At 41.0% G+C, this 21,624-nt stretch overlaps 2 protein-coding genes across 2 annotated transcripts; both read right to left on the bottom strand.

The window, feature by feature from the left end:
• Positions 1-311: 311 nt before the first annotated feature.
• Positions 312-6,721, bottom strand: ypel3 (yippee-like 3). Its single transcript, XM_015945938.3, has 5 exons — positions 6,402-6,721; positions 4,174-4,292; positions 3,985-4,028; positions 3,463-3,571; positions 312-899 (listed from the first exon to the last, which is right to left on the bottom strand). The coding sequence occupies exons 2-5, from the start codon at positions 4,288-4,290 to the stop codon at positions 810-812; spliced, it is 360 nt and encodes a 119-aa protein (XP_015801424.1). The 5' UTR covers positions 4,291-4,292; positions 6,402-6,721; the 3' UTR covers positions 312-809.
• Positions 6,722-9,128: 2,407 nt separating this feature from the next.
• Positions 9,129-21,624, bottom strand: gdpd3a (glycerophosphodiester phosphodiesterase domain containing 3a). Its single transcript, XM_015945939.3, has 10 exons — positions 21,348-21,624; positions 20,677-20,719; positions 19,363-19,498; positions 19,051-19,096; positions 13,947-14,065; positions 13,744-13,833; positions 13,232-13,365; positions 12,298-12,357; positions 12,053-12,104; positions 9,129-9,617 (listed from the first exon to the last, which is right to left on the bottom strand). Exons 1-10 carry the CDS (start codon positions 21,484-21,486, stop codon positions 9,489-9,491), a joined length of 948 nt encoding a protein of 315 aa, XP_015801425.3. The 5' UTR covers positions 21,487-21,624; the 3' UTR covers positions 9,129-9,488.

Below are 21,624 nucleotides of genomic sequence, written 5' to 3'. Positions count from 1 at the left end.
AGAACCAAAATAACAGGAAGTGAAGCCATCACATGTGAGCAGTGGACTAGCTAGAAGTGAATCGACTAATGCTTCACAACACGCCGCTAACACCTGCTTCATAAAACTCAAAACAGAGGACTCATTCTACAGACTCAAAAATTCTTGCAGGAGAATTCTGTTGAATTTAAAAATAACAAAGGAAAAAATAATAATAATAATAATCATAAATCAACACCCGATAGCCACGTCATTAATTTCACAATAAAAAAATATTGCCATTCATTAAAAATAAAAAGAGCTTGCCTGCTGCTCTGTACGTTCCCATTTTATTCCTACAAAGTTTACTCAAAACGATCTACCATTTCAACAAACCCCATTACTGAAACTCATTTGGGTAAAGACGCAACGATAAACTCAATCAGGGTGTTTAAGATCAAATTTGTTAACATTCACGGCCTCGCCACCTCAATGCAAAACTGTTTAGTGATAACTATTGCATTTGATTTAAAACCCAACTCAGTCGGTGGTGCTTGTGTAACAAGAACACCCTCGCTTCCACACAAGCGTGCACACACACACCCTAACCATACACTTATCAGTCCCAGAACAGCTATAACTGGAATAACAACCCCAGCACGTGTGCTGCTGGACAATCATGAAGAACAGAAGATAGATAAGGCATCACATGCTATTCTTAGCAAAGTTGTATGACATGACAGTGTGGCACAGCAATGGCTTGAAGGCTGGATGAGGAAGCTACACTTAAACCCTTGAGGGCATGCAACCTTTTTTTTGAGTCGTGAAGAAAAAACAAGTATTTTCCTTTTTCAGTCCCAACCGTTGTCCTTTATCATGTGGGAGAGCTCAATGATATACTTCCCCTCCTTGTACTTCTGACTGAGTTCAAAGGCCTGTTCCTGCAGACAGAGAGTGAAAACACACATTTAGATGTTGTTATTTGATGGTCTCAGCAGGTTTGAACTACACTAAAATATTCACTCAGAGATAAACATCAGGCTCTTTTCTAAATGGCTTGGAGCTAATTACACTAACCAAAGTCACCACCAGATGGCGGTGTTGACAAACCTGTGTTGGGTCATATTAACAAGAATAGTACTATATGTTTGTTACCAGGGGGTGGAAGCAGATTATGCAAATAGTCATATGACTTTTGTCAGCCTTGTTTTTAGCTCGTCGTTTCTTTTTATCTTAGGAGGTCCTTTCAGCTTGAAGATGCTAGTCAAAGAAAATCCCGCGAATAAAAAACACGAACTAGCACGCAGTTGTCACATCAGTCCACCATCCAGCACATTTTAGATCAGGGCTATTGAACTCCGACCTCTGTCCAGCATGTTTATGTTTACTTATTTAGCAGACGCTTGTATCCAAAGCGACTTACAATTTATAACCTATAGGGCATGTTGTGATCTGTGGGGGAAACCGGAGTACCCAGAGGAAACCCACGCATGCATGGGGAGAACACGCAACTCCACGCAGAAAGGCCGCAGCCGAGTTTCGAACCTGCAACCTTCGTGCTGCGAGGCAACAGTGCTAACAACTGTGCCACCATGCAACATGTTTCAGTTGTGTTCCTGCACCAACACACCTGCCAGTTTAGCAGCGCTGATTCAAATCAGGCCTGGGTCCTGATGAAGTGGAAGAGAACGCTCTAAAACGTGGAGGTGTGTCTGCTTCAACAAACTAGATATTAATTCAGTGGGTGATAAACAGCAGAGTTCTGCAGAGCTTGACGAGCTACTGAACAGGTGTAAGACGTAACAGGATGGAGGTCGTACAGGTACACAGATCAGAATCAGCTGTTCGGGACAAAAGAGGATAAAAAGTACCGTATTTTCCGGAGTATAAGTCGCACCAGCCATAAAATGTATAATGAAGAAGAAAAAAACATATACAAGTCACACTGGACTATAAGTCGCATTTTGGGGGGAAATTTTTATTATATTTCTTGCAAAATCTGAGACCAAGCATTTCACACTGCAGGACAAGTACCGGTAACAATAACAGAATAAACAGTCAGCACCACGGTCTCCAGCAGAGGATGGCGGTGTTTGAAACCCTCCCAGCGGGGCAGAGGAGCTGAAACCAGGTCCAGAGCCGGCCCGCAGCAGCGAAGTATACATAATTTGGTACATAAGTCACTTTGGTATATGTCGCAGGACCAGCCAGACTATGAAAAAAGTGCGATTTAAAGTCCGGAAAATATGGTAAACAGCTTCTAACACAGAGTTAGAGGGTTTGCTAAGCTGGAAGTTTTAAATTGTATAATCTGATTAAAAATGCATCACAATTAGGGCCCGACCGATATGCTTTTTTTGGGACAGATACCGATATAAAACTTTTAACAAAGGCCGATAAATCTCCCTCACACACACACAAAAAAAAAGAAATAAAAATTTTCCTAAGCTTAAACCCTTCATTCTCCGCCTTTTTGATGCAAACTTATTTCTCTATTACACACCAAAGAACTGTCTCAATAACTCACTAGGGTTCCCAAGAAATGCAAATAAGATTTATTTAGCAGATCTAAAAACAACAGAACACACAAACTCAGTCGCAGCATAAATCTAACATTCAAGTTTTTTCTTGTAAGCTGGTTTCCACAAAGACATTTTAACGTAAAGGAATATTCCACCACTCAGTAAAACTGTCTGGTTAAGATTCCCCTGTTAGACAAGTCAGAAAAAGCATTTTATAACCAGGTCAATGTGATCTGGCAGCAGTTGGTTGTCTTAGTTTAGCATAAAACAATGTAAGTTAATTCACATAGATTGTAGTGTTTTTTATGTAGGTGAATGCAAGCCTTCCCTTCCATTGCTTTATGCTAAAACAACTGGTTACAACATGTTTTTTCTGACTTGGCTAACTCTGGGGAATCTAACAACACACACACATTTAGGGACAGAAGATCCCTATAAGAATATTAAAATAATAAAAATGCAGCAATAAATAAAATGTAATACTTGTGCTTTGTAACAAAGTAACACTCCGTGGAAGTTAACTTGGTGAACTTATTCACCCTGGAGAGGAAATAATTGCACATAAGAAACAAAAATAAGAATAAAAAAAAAAAAAAAAAAGTTCCAAAACAATAATTTGTGCCCAAAGGAGTGGAGCCACACAACACGAGTTCATAAAGCTGGCGCCATCTGCTGGATAGGTAGCGCAATATCGGCCATCTTTTTAGCCAATACCTGATGCGGTTAATGACCACAATATCGGCCGATATATCGGTCAGTTCCTAATCACAATCACACATTTTGTGCAGAAAAAATAAACTGACATAACTTTGCATGCTGTTATTTGTGATTCTTTTACAATAAAACAATATTTAAAAACCAGCAGCGAAAGTAGAAGTTTATTGTTTTTAAAAACTAATTTATAAACTAAAAAGTTATCAATCCAAGATCTGCAGACATGACCATGTAGAAACTTCTCTGCAGCAGAGGGGGGGTCACTTACGTATTTCCAGCCAAGTGTGGTGTGACAGTTTTCACAGTAGATGTCGGCCACTGCATGGAGTCCTGTGAGCAGGAGCCTCTCCTCTGCAGGACCACAGCCAATATTCACCCTGAAAATGACCAAAGAGCAGCGGATCTCTGGTTACAGAAAATGGCTCCCGCGTTGTAACTTCACGAAACAGCAAAGTTCTAAATTAAAACAAGCCGATATTAAACGAAGAGCAACTGTTGCGCAACTGGCTCGCTCATGTGCCCGTTTCATCCCTGACCCGCTAACCGAGGAGGACCGTGACTAAAGTGACCTGACCCAACTTCAAGATTCCATTTAGAGAAAATCTAATGACTGCTGGCATTATTATGGGTTGCGTAAACATGTCTGATACTAGGAATCGGTCTTCAGAAAAATCAAGACCATTGTGGAAACATGCTGTTGGAACAAAGGTCACAGGTGTTCCAACCTACACAAAGGAAGTGAGCGTAATACCTGTATGAACATAATATGTGCAAATACATAAACACTCACACAGAGTTAAAGAGGTAAGCTCGTCCTTGACTGCCTTGGAAAGACTAGGAGACAAAACAAACGTGAAATCAGGAGGGGAAAAATGCAAACATCGGATGTGTGTCACAACAAAATACTGATTTAAACTAAAAAACAATTTGATTTATGCTTGATTAACAAAACGATCAAGATCCTAATCTGCATAATTACCTTGGAGATAAGATCATCGTGGTTTGCCAGATGGGCACGGCAGTGCACACAACTGTAACGGCGGTGGCAGGAGTCCAGGTAAGCCTGGAAAGTCTTGGCCTTTGTTAGCTTCACCATGTCTGAGGGGGAATGGGGCACAAAGAGCATTTGCTGTGACTGTTTATGGTCATCAGAAATGATTAGGTTAAATAAAATCCAGATCAGACCGGGGGAATGTAAACAGCTCGTCACGAGGAAGCCGAGATATCAGGCACAAACAGGTTTTAAAGTATCTTTGACGTGCAAACGCAAGGATTCATCGCCGGATCCAAGTTTTACAGATGAAGCCGACTGATTAGATAATGTTCATGAAAAGATTCAAGATTTCACAACCAGTGAATACAGCTTCTGTAAAAGTAACAGTTCAGACTCAGAGCACTCCTGCATTAATGTTATAAACAATATCTGACCTGTTTTAGCACCTTAAGCCTGCCACACGTGAGAGCAATCTGCTGAGCAAATGACCTCAAATGGCCGTTTGCTCAGCAGATAATTCGCTGTGTGCCTGATTTTTACTGAGTTTTCCGCCTCACGAGATGCTGAGGTGAATATCTGACCAGTTAGATGTTTTCCGCACCATGGGGGTAAAAACTCGCCGTGTGTGCACTACTGAGCTGCTGGTTGAGCGGAAATATTCTAGTGGCCAATCAAATAGTGTTATCCGCTCACATGACCCCCCAAGATGGCAGCCCCCTGTCTGCATGTCAGAAAATAAACAAAACGGAGGAAATGCCTATATTTTTTTTGTTGATGAAGCGTAGCCGCCACCGGCATTTCAAGGTTAGGAAGGTATGTGTACGGTGGCTGGAAAGAAGGGCCAGGCAAGGAGTTAATGCCAATCTACTCCAATAGATGCGCCTGGAAGACCCAGAATCCTTCCGACAGTACCGCCGCCTCGATCCTTCCAGAGGGTAATGGAAACAGTGGGCCCATCGATCCGCAAGGTCCGGTTTTGTTTATTTTTCAGACAGGGCAGGGGGCTGCATCTGAATACATCTTGGGGTCACGTGAGCGGAGAACGCGCTTTGATTGGCCACTAGAATATTTCAGCTCAGCCAGCAGCTCAGTAGTGCGCACACGGCGAGTTCTTGCCCCCATGAGGCAGAAAATATCTAACTGTTCAGATATTCACTTCAGCGTCTCGTGAGGTGGAAAACTCCGTGAAAATCAGGCGCACACGGCGAGGTATCTGCTGAGCAATCGGTCTTTTGAGGCCGTTTGCTCAGCAGATTGCTCTCGTGTGCGGCAGGCTTTAAATAAACTCAATTTAGCACACCAGAGCCCAGTGGGACCAGTTAAAACGTGTTTGTTACCTTAAAACAGCTTTAACCTCAAAGCAATTCATGCAAATTTTGATTTTAGAAACTTTTACACCATAAAGATCACATTGTGTTTTTTATAAACACAAAATTCAGAGACTTTGCAATGGAAATCAGAACCAGTCTGCTTCTGTTGAAATTATTTGTTATTTCTACTGGAAAAACCATTAAATATAGAGTTTATTAAATAGAATTTGTACAAACTGATATAAATATATCTGCTGACTGTTTCAGAACTAGTCTGCTTTTTCTCAAACTGAGGTTGTTCAAAGTGTCCCCTCCAGCAGGTAGGATTACCACTTCTGCAGTCTAAAGATCCAATATGCCAACTCTATAGGCAAAAACAACATTTACACATGTTCTCTTATTTAACTTTTACAGGTGGATGACTGAGGTTTATTTTAAGTCAAGGAAATAAACTATATAATCATTTGACCAGAAACAGCACATAACACTGCCCTGTGCCAAATCCCTCTAGCCAGAGGATAATTTCCAAATCCAATTCCTAATTAGGATTAGTAAAATTTAGAATTGCTCAAACAAACGACTAACACTTCTAAGAAAGCTGTAAAACGATAAAGACAGACAAGAGATTATGAATACAAAAACAGGATACAATTGTGTTGACCAGGTAAAAACACAGTTCATCTACCACCTTCCTGTTTTCTACAGCGAAGACGATATGAAAAGTAAGCGTGCAGTGTTGTTGGTGCCCGATGAGCGCCTGTATGTTGTTATTTACGGACAAAGGACCCTCTGAACAGGCTGATACTTATGCTAATTAATAAACACATCGCTAGGACCTAGCTTGTTGGTAGCTTTCCCGCTATAGTTAGCTTCTCATCGATATTTTCTGGTATTCTCACACACCTGATAAAAATGCAGCTTTTCAGAGTAATGAAGCGTGTCAACGAGGGCGACAACTCGAAAAAGGTGATGAAAAACGACGGTAGGCCGTTCAGCTCGACTCGGTGCAGCAGCCCACCACGCGCTGACGACCCAGACAAAAAGTAAAAAAAAAAACGGCCGTAGAGCCTTAGTTGCTGTCACGCTACAGCTAGTTCCTCTGAGTCCAAAGCGAACCAGACAATACTGGCAAAGGGTCCAAAAACAGAGCAGAGCCGTCCCTGGCGGGAGAAAAATGTGGTTTGTTTATGAAAACACGCAGATGGAGGAAGTGTGAAGAGTGCAAAACAAATCCCCGTCAACCAATCAGAGCACGCGTTTGGAATATGGGTCAACCAATCAGGTTGGACTTCACATGAGTCTTTCATGGCTGTCGTTTAGCACGCTTTTGGCCCAGTTTCAGGAATGGCGTGAAAGGGTTTTCTTTTCCCGCTCGCGGGTTTGGGATAAACGGTGACCAAAATGAGCAAGAAAAAAACTTTAGTGAACATCAAAAAGGGTAGTAAAAATAGTCAAGCTGTTGTGATTTATTGCTTAGTTTGCATTAGTTTTCTCCACTCCCTAGTTCCATACAGTCTCACCTAACAAATTTTAATTGCCTCAAAAATTTCACTGTTACGATTGCAATAAAATTTCAACATTAAAATCTGGTCCATCCTTTGCAGAATATTTTTACATGGTTTCCCAGCATTAACATGTAAACATTTAAGGTCAAAGGTCAGACTTTCTCCTTCCAGATGTTCTGGTAGAGAGCAGAATTCATGGTTGCATCATTTACAGCAAGATGTTCAAAGCAGCCCCCGACCATCACACCACCACCACCATGTTTGGCTGTTGCTATGCCTTTTTTTCTTCTGAAACACTGATACATTTTACACCAAGTGTAATGGAAACACACTGTTTAACTTTTGTATTGTCAATCCAAAGTCGTGACGATCATTCAATATGATTTTTTTTGTTTGTTTGTTAAAGGAGCAATTTCCCCCCCATCTCCTGCTTAAAGTTGAATCATGACGTCTGATCCTCACAGAATATTTGTAAATTAAAGGTCTGACATTGAAACGTGTTTAAAGGTGTGGGAAATTTGTTCATTCAATACACGGGCAGTGGTCTCTGGTAGGAATAAATGCCTTGCAAGCCATATTTGGGGCAAAAAGCCCAGAAACGCCTGCTTTAGCCCAGACAACTCTGCCACATCAAAAGATTTGGAGTCTTATTTTCTGTTATTTGGATATCTTGCCTCGGACTGGATAACAGCAACACAACTATACCACTAACGCCTGCAACAAACCAGACGCGAAAGCGCGACAATGCGCCACAAAGCGCCATGGAACAATGAGAGCTTCCATTCGGCGCCCTTGTTAACCTACGCTCTCAGTCACATCAGCTGTGAAGCGCCGCGACGGCTTGCGCCGTGCAGCGATCGTTTCGGTGTGAGCTCTAATTCTTGTCGTGAGCTGTGAGTGAGCTGCGTCTATTCTGGCAGGAAAGTCAAACCAAAACAGAAGAGGCAGGCTGGTAAATGTAACAAATGTTTCAAAATAAAACAACGCGATTGATAACTGTGATCATTTTTGTGTATCTAAACAGACTAGAGAGAAGAAAATGAACAAAGACACAAACACACGAACACACACACACACACACACACACACACACACACACACACACACACACACACACACACACAGAGGTTTGGAAAACAGTAGGCGTGAGCAGCAGCACTCGTTGAAAATTCTCGCCAGATGTGAACAGAGGAGAAGCGGGCAGTGTGGGAATTTCGTGAGCGATCCACTTCGCAGCTCTTCGCAGCCGGTGTGTTCCGGGCGTAACTCCGTTTGCGCTGTTGCAACATGGATGTTTTATCTCCACAAATAACTCAAACCCGCAGGAGTTTATGCTGTGTATTTGAGTAGCTAATGCTAATGGTTAGCTTCTGCTAGCTGAAATAATTCTGCTGTTGTTTTTGGACGCTAAAACAACAACAGACTTCACTGTTGCGAGCCAGTATACGGGTGAGTCCAAGAGACCGCTTGACGTAGATCTGTCAGGCTTTTCAAATCCTAACGTATCACCTTCTGTTTTCTATCAGAAGCGAATGCAGGAAATAGGTGTTCAGCCTGCACGAAAAACTCACACTGACCGAATATTTTCAGAAAAATACATTTAAAAAATGGTTTTCAGTGAACCACAACTTTAATGACCTGAAATATTTCAAATTCACTAAAAACAAACAAATAAATGAATGGAAGTAACTTGTAAGGGGGCAAATACTTTTCCTAAGAACTGTAATAGATTAAATGAGCATTTGATTCCGGAAACACTTGTGTAATTTTAATAAGAAAGAGCATTAACATCTTAGAAATAATGTAAATAACATCCTTTCAAAACAAACTCTCTTACTAAAGCCTCTGCTTTTGGCGCCATCCCTTTTTACTGTCACACCGCACAAACGCAACCAGGTCAGAAAAATACCTCCTTGGTTTCTCCAACAGATTACTATCACAGCAGAGAGGCTGGACTTTGACCGTAGCTGCCTTGGATAATAGGGGGACAGGTGCGGTTCTCTGTATATAACAACCCTCATCCTTTGGGTTAAGTGCCTACGTTAAAGAAAAATTATACAAACATTTGTGCTACTTGAATTTACTGTGCTGAGCCAAGAATGTCAGAAAATAACACCAGAACCCGTCAAAACAAAGTCATGTTTATTTAATCTCTTATCACTGATTGTCAAGTGACCCGATTCAGCTGGTTAAATATTAACTCCTTCAGCTGCAGACAATAATCATTCATGGTTCCTTTAAATACTGACCTGATTGAAGCCATTCGTGATCAAACTGTAGATTTCACTGTCAATAAGTCGTTAGGACAACAGTGATCAAGCACACCTCATGATTAAGGAGCGTGTTCTCTCTGATGCAGCCTTTAACTAATCTATTTGGAGGCTGAAGACACTCTTTGTCTGATAATCCCTTCATGCAGTCTTTGGTGTTTGACGCTTTTCTCATAACAACTTTGCCTTTTTCTGAGCTGATAATGATTCAGGGATCAGTCCTGACTTCTGTTTTTGCAGAGGTAAGTTGAAAGAAGAGTTGGGTAATCAGTCATCACTCCCGTGGCTCCCAGTTTCAACGCTGCTTTAATGTCTTCATTTTCATTGCAGACAAATAAATGCACCTATAATTGCACAGAAAAACACACACATATAGATTATACAATCGTTCGTTTTACTTATTATTTGTAATTCATCTTTATTTTATACTAGGCACCGTATCTTATACTAAGCTTTGTAGTGCATCCTTTTTTACATAATGTCTTAAAATGAGATGGATTTTATTGGCGATGGGACACACACATCTTAAAATTTCAGGTTGATGAGCTATTTCGAGCAGTTTGAAAAACCTTACAAAATGATCGTTTCAGATAGTGTGAATGTTATGCTGTAAAGGTTCCCACCATCGTTTATTGTTCACTTTGAACAATTAAACTGGTAGAAATATTCGGATACTCCAGATTAGGTGCCCCATGCTGCTCTGGAGACAACTACTGCTGTTTATGCCGCACATTATTGTAAAGATCAGGTCAAACTAAGGCTGCACAAACCCTGCAATATTCGATAACAGTGATTAATATTGCGATGACGATATTACTTGCGATAAATCAAAACTTAACTCAGGAAAAAAAAATCAAAAACAAAGAAATAAAAAAAATCATAAAACTGTGAAAAGCAAAAGATGAGAGGAAAGGGGAAAAGAAAATGAACAAGAAAAGGAAATCAGTGGTTCCTGGAAAAAGAAGAATCAGCAAAAAGAGCAGAACAAAGCTAACTCAGGTGTTTGCTAACCATCAAAATTAAGTGCCGTCCACCTCGGGGGCGGGCATCTGACCTATGAGAACCCACCCAGTTGGCCAAATGGGTGAAGAGCTCCATTTGATTTGTTAAAAAAAAACATCATGCTTCTGTTTGATTAACAAAATGCATTATGTTCAGCAAACATTTGAGCTGACCATTCATTGCTATATTTATCTGTTCTTTGCGATATGCATATTGCGCAAGCTTATAACGATAAATTTACGATATATTGTGCAGCCCTAGGTCAAACGCTAATGCCAGTTATCATTAAAGTGACAGTATGTATGTTCCCTGATGATAGGGGGCAGTAGATACCTAAATCATTGCAATTAAGCAGTATTTTTGTGTTGGAGTAGGACCTTACCAATGGATGCCCATTAGGGTCAAAAAGCCCTGGGGAGTGCAAACTTCAGCAAACTAAAAAGCACACCAGACTCCCTTTCATCAATGGCAACAAGTGAAGAGGTAAATATGTAAGACAACAATATTTAAGAATGACTAAAGTTTTGTAACCGTTTGGTACAAATCAGTAAATGTATTTTGTCCTCATGGGCTCCCGTAGAAAGAAACATGGCATCTAATATGGTGTCGCTGAGAGATTTAGACCTGCTCCCATGTATTTTAGACCTGATTTTAATGATTGTATGTTACAAAACTGCCAATATTTTTCAAGAACTTCAACAACATTTTGATGGATATTTCCAGAAATTAAAGGGACTTTACGGAGTTTTGAATTTTTATGCTCGCGATTGCCCCCTCAGGCCAAAAGCGTAACGGCAGCTTCAATAGTAGGCTCGTGCACAAGGTGCGCATGCTGCACGTGCACACTCCTTAACAAAAATAACAGCTGAGACAGTCCTGTGTGTGTGTGTGGCCCGGAGGACAGAGGACAGGAGAATGCGCAGCTAATTAAATAATTTGGTTCTGTACCTTTCTCTTTAGCACAGCCGACAAAGGTTTATGATGGATCAGTCCTCCTGCATGCTCAGATAATTCCCTTCCCTTGCTTGAAAATTTGTTCCAAAATGAAAGTTGAACCCACATCTTTTTTATCTGTGCCGTTCGGCGAGTCTCAAATGAAAATTTGGGCATCTTACTGTAAAAAAAAATACCATTAATGTAAAAAAGAAACTGTAAATAAACTATGTTCACATCCAGAATCGATCCAGAGTCTTCTGCACGAGAGTCCGGTGTCATACTAGGTGAGCTTAAAAACCAATGATGTCTTTTGTATCTGTAACATTTATATCCTTGATGAGACAGCTGCAACAACGTTCAAAGAACGGTTCGGATTGAAAATGGCTATTTTGTTGCTAATTTGCAGGAAATATCTAGAAGAAAGTAGCTAAGGGTCCTCAGAAATGTAGCTAGGTTCATCACTAGGCGTTAGGAACAGCGACAAAGTCGCTGAGTTGGCACTGCTTCACTCTCTGCTGCTAAAGCTACTGATAGCAAATGCTACGGGCGATGCCTGAGCGTGAACGCGCATGAAGCAGCCTGCTCGACCCGAGCAGTTCTCTTTTTCTGTGACTTTACAGAAAAACAGGCAATCACAGTAAAAATGCCAGGGCTCATTCTACAGGACCAGGGCATTGCAGGAGAATGTATGAAGAAGATATTTATTATTTCTATACATGTTTTGGCTGTCAAACTTCCATAATGCCCCTTTAATGGTAAAAACTACACATTGTTTCTTTAAAGTGAAGGCATCACTGAATTTAACGTTAAAATAATTCTTTAATGAACTCAACAGTCATACCTGTATTCCGCGGGCTGCAAGATGTTTAAAAAGACTTTTCCTCATAGTTACTCTGAAAAAGGAAAATACACGCATCGAATAAGATAAAAGGGCAATGTTTTGCAGAATAATCTGGAACTTGACTAATTTCAACATGCGTGTATTTTTAAATGTTCACTTTTGACATTAAATGTATAATAATTATGCAATTATGACCTTGGGTTTAGTAAATGACATAGCTGAATAAAGAAACTAAGCAGATTTACTTTTCTATCAAAGACACAACCAGACGGTTCCGCAGGAGGCCCTCACTGGGAATGTACGTCCTTTAGTGAGCAGAGATGAAAAGAGACAGAATCATGGAATTAGCTAATTGTGGCCTGCAATGAATACAGCTATATGGCAACACAAAGAAAAAAACATAAACGGTCAAATTCAGAAGGGAGCCTTTAAACCAGGAGTCTACAACCTGCAGCTCATGGAGTCACAAGCCCCTTTGGACGGTCCACAATAATTAATGATATTCTAGAGTCCAATAACCCCCCCAGGTCACTTTACAACTCAATCATTCACCCATGCACACACACACACACACACACACACACACACACACACACACACACACACACACACACACACACACACACACACACACACACACACACACACACACACACACACACACACACACACACACACACACACACACACACACACACACACACACACACACACACACACACACTCTGACTTCTGAAACATTGGCTAAAATTATAAAAAGCTAATTCGTGTTTTCAAATATCAATCTGATAAAAAAATTCAGGTTTAAGCAGGTTTTTGTTTTTTCTTTTCAAAGTATCAGTAAAAAAACATGTTTTTTAACATTGTTTTTCTCAAATATCAACATTCCATTGAAAAAATTACATACAATTTCAAAAGTTTATTTAATTAAATTAAAAACTAAATTTAAAAAATCATTTTTTATGACAACAAACCTCAAAGTAAACATTTATGGAAGAAGAAGAAGAAAAAATCTACTTTAATCTCTGAAACCTGTTTTTGGGTCAGAATTCTCACATTTTTCTTCACTTTTTTTCAATGGTCCTAATCCTCTTCTATAGTCATTTATCAGAAATAACAAATAGCTTTTTTTTGGTTTTCAAACGGACCCCTGGTGTAAGAGATTTCCCCCGGAACCACCTGTTGATGATCGGTATCAAGTAAAACTGCAGCACATTCTCTCCCAGCGGCACAAAAGGCAGCAGGCCAGAGTAGAAAAGAAGAAGAAGAGAAATGCCTCTATTCATGGAGAAACTGTAGGGCATGGAGCTGTTCTGCAGGGAAAAGACAAAATCAGAGATGTGCCAGGAACCAAAAAAAGACCTTTGTAAGAATATGTGGCTCGTGGGTGACAACAGGAAGTAATAAAACCATGATTTTAATCTCTAAACACATGGTATTTAAGGAGAAAGCTGTGCTGCAATGACTGATTACTGCCTATGTGTATTTACCTTGTAATCTTGCTTTATTTTTCTTCATTTTATCTAACAGTGTGTGCTGCTGTAAAGAGTGAATTTCCCCACTGTGGGATTAATAAATTCTATTCTATTCTATTCTATTCTATTCTATTCTATTCTATTCTATACTGTAGGCCAGCATGTATTTTTATGATGCATGATTTGGACTGTAGCTCCCTCTGCTGGTTGACGTACGATTTTGCAGCATTTCTCCAGGATGAGTGACTTCTCAGAGGCCCACAGAGTGATGGCCTCCCTGTTGTAGCGTTTTACCAAGTCTGACACCTGCAAACATAAACAAAAACAAGGTTGCCCCTTGCTTTCTGACTTTTTTCTTCCATAGCTCGCAAAGAAGATTAATAACAGTTATTTTGTTTGACCTTAAGCATGTACTGTACCTTCTGTATCAGCTGCAGGTTGTTTTCTTTGATCTCAATGCTCACGGGTGTATCAGGAAATGTCTTGAACACATCCTCGAGTTGGGCGATCTTCCTGTCTGAACCACTGCTGAAACGACCTGTGGGATCAAGAAAAAGTCAGGTGACATCTCTCTCTCTCTCTCACACACACACACACACACACACACACACACACACACACACACACACACACACACACACACACACACACACACACACACACACACACACACACACACACACACACACACACACACACACACACCGAGCTGGGGAAGGACTCTCTCTCTCTCTCTCTCTCTCTCTCTCTCTCTCTCTCTCTCTCTCTCTCTCTCTCTCTCTCTCTCTCTCTCTCTCTCTCTCTCTCTCTCTCTCTCTCTCTCAAAAGTCTAACATGTAGCTTTTCATTCAATCGCATAACTTTTGTTCAAAACAGAATAAAAATGTTGATTTGATTGTGAAACTCTATCTTTTTGCATTTTAAATCATCACTTTGGATTTGAATGGAACTAAATATCAATTTAAACCAGTCAACACAAAGTTTTTGATTTTACTCAAAACATACTTCTGTTCATGTTCAGCAGACACATTTTTTACCTTGGCTAAATGGGATTTGCACGTGAACACCTGCAGGGAATGCAGTGGGTGAGGTGCATTGTGGGTATTCATGTTCTTAGTAATTTTGTTCCATTTTGGGATGTTTATACATGTTTTGTTTTGGGGGGATTGTGTTCTTAGTTATAACTTCATTCACTGTTGCAAATGTGGTGTTACTTGACATGACATGTTGGCACCGTAAGTGAGGAATGAGACTGGTATGGTGTTCATTATAAAATAGTGGTTCACATCTAAACCTATGGAATCAGCTCCTTCTGATTCACTCTCACTTGTTGTTTGCATGTGTAGGAGACATGTGAAAGTATAATTTGATGATATGTAAATAAATTAACTGGTGACAGCACAACCATATTAAGTCATGTTAATTTGGTTTAATGAAAATGCATTAGGGTGGTTCAATTATAAAATATTAGCTTGGTTCAATAACTGAAATACGGAATGAGAAGTTTATTTGGATCAAGTCAAAGAATTAAGGTTTGTTCAAGTGAAGTAACATGGTTTACATCAATTTAAAAAAATCAGGTATTTCCCTTTCCGTACATTTTTAATCACAAGTTTTTTTTCATATTAACCATATTTGTAACTCCATCCATCCATCCATCCATCCATCCATCCATCCATCCATCCATCCATCCATCCATCCATCCATCCATCCATCCACCTATCCGGAGTCGGGTCACGGGGCAGTAGCCTAAGGCGAGAGGCCCAGACTTCCCTCTCCCCAGCCACTTGGGCCAGCTCCTCTGGGGGAATCCCAAGGTGTTCCCTGGCCAGGTGAGAGACATAGTCCCTCCACCGTGTCCTGGGTCTACCTTTAGGTCTCCTCCTGATTGGACGTGCCTGGAAAACCTCACCAGGGAGGCGTCCAGGAGGCATCCTGACCAGATGCCCGAGCCACCTCAACTGGCTCCTCTCGATGTGGAGGAGCAGCGGGTCTACTCCGAGCCGCTCCCAGATGACCGAGTGTTAAGTAAAAATTGATATTATAGCTTAATTTCTTGACTGATAAAACATCTGGTGCGCCTTAAGAATGAATAAACGCAGGGTTCATCCTGCAGCCTCCACAGGGAGGACGTGACCTTCGAGCTGTTCCTCCAGTCAGATCAAGCTGTTTTGTCAGTAAGAAGAAGAAGAAGAAAATATCATTTCTATAGCGCCTCTCAAGATAAAAATCACGAGGCGCTTCACAAAAACAAAAAAAGAAAATGTAAAAATATAAAAAAGCATTTAGAAAATGTTTAAAAATACATTTAAAATGAGCAAAAATAGGCAATTGGGATTTAAAAGAAAAAATGTTAAGAGAGAGAGAGAGTGAATAGGAAAGAGGGAAATCAGTGGATCCTGAGGAAGGTGGAATAGGTGGGGAGAGCAGAATAAAGAGAGAGGGGATGAAGAAGGTCATACAAAAGCCAGCTTGAACAAGTGAGTCTTCAGCTGCTTTTTAAAGGAGACCACTGAGTCCACTGATCTCAGGCTCAGGGGGAGAGAGTTCCAGAGTCTGGGGGCCACAGCAGCAAATGATCTGTCACCTTTGGTCTTTAGCCTGGTGCTGCACAACCAGTAGGCTTTGATCACTGGACCTCAGGGACCTGCTGGGGGTGTAGGTTCTAAGAAGTAAAACTCCCATGAGAAAGGTCTAGAAACTGCTTTGTTGATTCAGTGTGCACCTGGAGCCGAGCAGCTTCCCGCCTGATGGCCTACGTAATAATGTGATATGTGTGTGTTTTTTTCAACTTAGTGTGTGCTTCAATAAATACTGTCGGAGGACGTTTGTCTGACGAGAGCGAACTGAAATTCATGCTTGGTGTGTATTGATTTTCCTCTCCACTTTGCAAAGTCTAAATTGATTGTTTATAATTGGTATTGGTGTTGATTGGTTATTACTATAACCCCCTGTGCATTAAACTTTCCCTAAGGCAACCCTGGATTGATAAAAATGACCTAACACCGAGCTTCTCACCCTATCTCTAAGGGAGAGCCCAGCCACTCTTCGGAGAAAACTCATTTCAGCCGCTTGTATCCGCGATCTCGTTCTTTCGGTCACTACCCAAAGCTCATGACCATAGGTGAGGGTAGGAACGTAGATCGACCGGTAAATAGAGAGCTTCACCTTCTGACTCAGCTCTCTCTTCACCACGACAGACCGGTACAACGCCCGCATCACTGCAGATGCAGCACCAATCCGCCTATCGATCTCACGCTCCAGTATTCCCTCACTCGTGAACAAGACCCCGAGATACCTAAACTCCTCCCCTTGGGGCAGGACCTCATCCCTGACCCAGAGAAGGCATTCTACCATTTCCGAATCAAGACTGATATTTGTAGCTCATTAAAAAAAACTTTTTTATACTTAGAATTTTTTGTTCTTGTGAAGCGCCTTGTGATTCTTATCTTGAGATGCGCTATATAAAAGATCCTCTTTCTTTCTTTCTTTCTTTCTTTCTTTCTTTCTTTCTTTCTTTCTTTCTTTCTTTCTTTCTTTCTTTCTAAGTGAATAAATTTAGTTTCTGTGAAGTCAAATTTTTTGGATGTAAAAATTGGACATCAATTTTTTAAATTTAAGTGAAGTTATTTTTTTTACAGTACACACACACACACACACACACACACACACACACACACACACACACACACACACACACACACACACACACACACACACACACACACACACACACACGCTTCTGTCTTTCTATCATAGTGAGGAGCATCCATTGATTTCCATTCATTTTTGTGACTATATTATGCCTAAGCCATACCCTAACCATAATTATTTAAACTAAAATATATTAAAATAGACAAAAATAGAAAAGTTTCTTCAACTGGCTTGCCAATGTTGCCTAAATGCTTAGCAGAAAATAATTAACAACACAAAAAGATTTTTAAAAATGTAAAAAAATGTAAATAATCCATGATCTCATATCATTTTTGACAACTGGAAATCAGTAATTATCTGTCAAGTTCTCTTTTTACTTGTGCAAATCCTCTACTTGAAAAAGGGATGGATACAATCGCGCAGCTCTCTGATGCCTGTTGTGTCTCTCTGGTAGTCACACACAAGAAGTGTGTCTACATAAGACCAAGTTAAAGGAGTATTGGAGAAGGGTGTCGCTTCAGACCTGGAGACCGCAGATCAACCGCACATTCAGGCCAAATGCTGATTCAGGCTAATATTGTTTTTGAGACAGTGCCGCCCACTGCTTCATAGCAATCCAAGATGGAGAACGATTGGAGAGTAAGTGTATGTGAAGCACATTTCTTTAATGGTGTCAAAGAATCCTTTCTACCTAACTTTCAAAACTAAATTAAATTACCAAGTTAAGTTTGACAACAAAATTAATGTTTTCTGTGTTTTGTTTAAAATTAGCTGATGCTTCTTTAGAGGGAGCTGTCTCAAATACAAGAGAAGCTAGATTCGGCAGTCTCCAGGTCTGCAGTCATACACTCTTGAGTTAAAGGAGGAATAATCCAACAGTTTTAAACTCCAGCCTCCATCTCTGTACTTAATTAATGTTTTACCTTATAAAGACAGTGAGATATTTGCAGCTGCATAAGAGGGTAAGGTCCGTGTTAACACACGTTAGTGAATGGGTTGACTGTCCTACTTCACTATTACATTTGTTCTGTGTTTATTTGAGTAAACATGAAATCAGTGATTTTGTATTATATTTCATAAACACGTAAATTATATCTAAAATGTAATCTATGTAATCTAAAATGTAATAGTTTTTTTTAGCTACACCTGTTTCCAGTTTAAGTTGTAAGCCTTTAAGCCTAAACTTATTTTTACTTTCTTTACAAGCTTAAGCAGCTTTTAATTTAGTATTTAGTATAATCATTGGCTTTCCATATTGATTTGGGTGGCCATTGCCTACGTTTTTTTGCCCGCTTTGGCATCCAAATGCACGTTCAACATGAAGGTTTTGGTAGCCATTACACGCTTCATAACACGCGCTTCTTTGTTCGCACTGGCTTGCCACAACACACACATATAGGTGCACGAACAACCCTCAAAAGTCACTCATATGCACACACACATACACACACACACACACACACACACACACACACACACACACACATACACACACACATGTGCACGCACAAGCACAAACACCCACGTGTGCATGAGCACACACACAAACCCTCAAAACACCCTCAGAACACACACACCCTCAAAATACACTCATATGCATGCATGTGCACACACACACACACACACACACACACACACATGTGCACGCACAAGCACAAACACACACGTGTGCATGAACACACACACAAACCCTCAAAACACCCTCAGAACACACACACCCTCAAAATACACTCATATGCATGCATGTGCACACACACCACACACACACACACACACACACACACACACACACACACATAGAGAATAACCACCTCCTTTGTTAAACACATTTTTATCAATAATTGACAGAATGTAGGGGAAAGAACCAACCTGCATAAAATGCCACCTCCAGCTGCTCCTTATAAAGAGGCAGATCCTGACAGAGTTCACATAACAAAAGTTTAACTGGTGGTAATTACAGTATTAACGTCCACAGACACGGTGGTTATACATAGAGAAATATTCCAGATCTGCGTTAGCTCGTAAGCTCGAAAGCTTTTTCATGAAGTTTTTAGTTTTAATTCTGCACGAGTGTTTAAAAGCTTTGCTTTCAGCAGCTTACAGTTAAAGGAGATGCATTTGTTTGACAGGTTACACTGTGAACACAGTTTGATAAAAAAAAAGTCCTGCAAGGTCCTCTACCTCCAGTTTGAGCGAGGAGATGGTGACGTCACAGCCCATCTGTCTCAGCAGATTCTCGTCATGAGAAACCACCACGTGCCCGTCTTTGGTCAGGTGACAGTCCATCTCCAGCATGTCTGTGCCCATTTCCACAGCACTGGAGACAGCAAGATAAAAAAAACAGTGAATGTTAATACTAACTTTGTTTCTGCAAAACTGTAGAAACAATAAAAGCTCAAACTCTTTAGTTATGCTGCTATAGGCTTAGATTGCTGGAGGCCATTCTCACGACTTTCCACACTGCTACTTTCTTCTACCACTACTCTCCAATTTCTTCCTGGCACTCGCAGAGAACAGACACTTCTCTTTTTGCTCCCTTATCTTTTTTATCCCAAGGCTCTTTGTCCTGTCTGCCCACAGAGCGCTTCTCAGCATTTCTTCTGAAAAACCATATTTTTAACCATGGATTTGATACAGTGGTCATTCAACACGATTGATAAGATTTTTTCAACAATGAGAACGGAGCAGGGGGCTCCCACATGCCCACGGGGGACACACCTGGTGGGGTACATATATGCTGGATTCCTGGAAGGAATGGAAGATCATATGCCTCTCCCAGCTGTCCATTGAGGACGTCAAAGACATGTGGATATTCGGCCTGATGATCACTGGATTTCTCCTGATTGGAGTGGGAGGAAATCTAGTTTTCTGGAAATTTGGGAAGACGGGAGCGCTTAGAGGGCGACCCGCACCCACGGAAAGCACCGTCCGTGTGGAGACCACACAGACTGGGATGCTACTCGAGGTGAATCGTAAGCTGGACAATGTCCTAGCTGCGATACCGGTATTAGTGCGCAAAATGGATGTCATCTCGGAGAGTCACCGGACGGTATGAACAAGTTTAAAAACCCAAAATTGGCTTCACTGAAGGACTGGAATGATCAGTTTAAAGACTGAAGGCAGAGAGGGAAATTATCTCAGCCCGACCCAAACAAAGTCTTGTTATCCGAATCTGACGCCCGAGCAGCCTTGAGAGGCTGGCAACAAACCCCCACGAAGTAATGTAGACAGATGCTGACCCCCCCCCCCCCCAGTTAGTTTCTCTGTAAAGAGGAAACATGAACACATTTATTAAAACTTCCACATAAAAGAAACTCACCTGCTGCTTTTTTCATCAATCATGACACCATGTTGCATAAATAGATCCTTCAGTCAGCTCTGACTTGAGGCAGTAACGTTTCACCAGTTTTATTTGTGCTTGTGGACGTTCCTTTTATTAACTGAAGAAACTCATGCCCTAACCTGTTGGATTTCATGTCAGAGTGCAGTACTCACTGTGTGAATGCCTCCATGGTGCTTTCTATCCGCTCTCCAGATCCTGAAAGCAAACAGCAAAGTCAGCTTAACAAATGGCTGCAGGCTAGAACAGATGAGACGGTGAAGGAAAACATGGCACCAACCAACAGACATATTAATTTTTTTGGGGGGAAAAAATCTCAGAACAACTGATTAATGCAATTCAAGATGGCGGCTGTGGTTAATCGACATTGACAATCAGCTACAGTTTGGTGCAGCTCTGAGGCATTTTTACTCCATCCCATTCATTTGGTGCAAGTAAAAAAGAGAAACTATGTTTTGGATAATTGAAAGCAGGGTTCATCTGTTTGTTTGTTTTTACTCAAGACAAGATGTTGGATGAAACAGATCCACCTCCTCTCAGTGGGGCAAGACTTTCCAAAAACCATAAAGGATTTAAAATCCCCGGAGCATCCCAGTCAGATCTCCAAAACACCTCAGCTGACTCATTTCAAAGAGGAGGAGCGGCAGCTCTACTCTGAGCTCCCCTTCTCTCTAGGCCTGAGTTATGATGGAGTCACTATGATCAGGAATGCGACCAATAATTACTCCCCATTCTAGAAATAAACCATCTCCCTCCCACTCATCATACCTCCATGAGGATCTGCCAAAGCACTAAAAGATCTCCTGTCCCACCCACCCCGTCTTACCTCCTCTGTGTGAAATGTGTTTTGCCCAGAAAGCTGTACGTTTCTTCTTGTGCAGAACTTGCGGGTTCCTCAGCAGGTACTGCGAGATGCAGGTGTACACTCCCAACACCGGGAGGAAAACGTAAAGAAAAGCACCCATGCTTCCCAGGAAGATCTCACAGAGGGTGGCTGAGGGAGGAAAAACTTAGATCCAGCAGAACAGGCGGGAAGTCACTCAGCTGTTGCTTTCTTGGAGCAACGACCACATATGAGTGAGTCGGATGAAATTGCTCTGCAT

This window comes from Nothobranchius furzeri, chromosome 12 (assembly GCF_043380555.1).
Source record: "Nothobranchius furzeri strain GRZ-AD chromosome 12, NfurGRZ-RIMD1, whole genome shotgun sequence".
Lineage (NCBI taxonomy): Eukaryota > Metazoa > Chordata > Actinopteri > Cyprinodontiformes > Nothobranchiidae > Nothobranchius > Nothobranchius furzeri.
The sequence above is the reverse complement of the archived record's forward strand: the minus strand, read 5'-3'. Positions and strand labels throughout refer to the sequence as shown.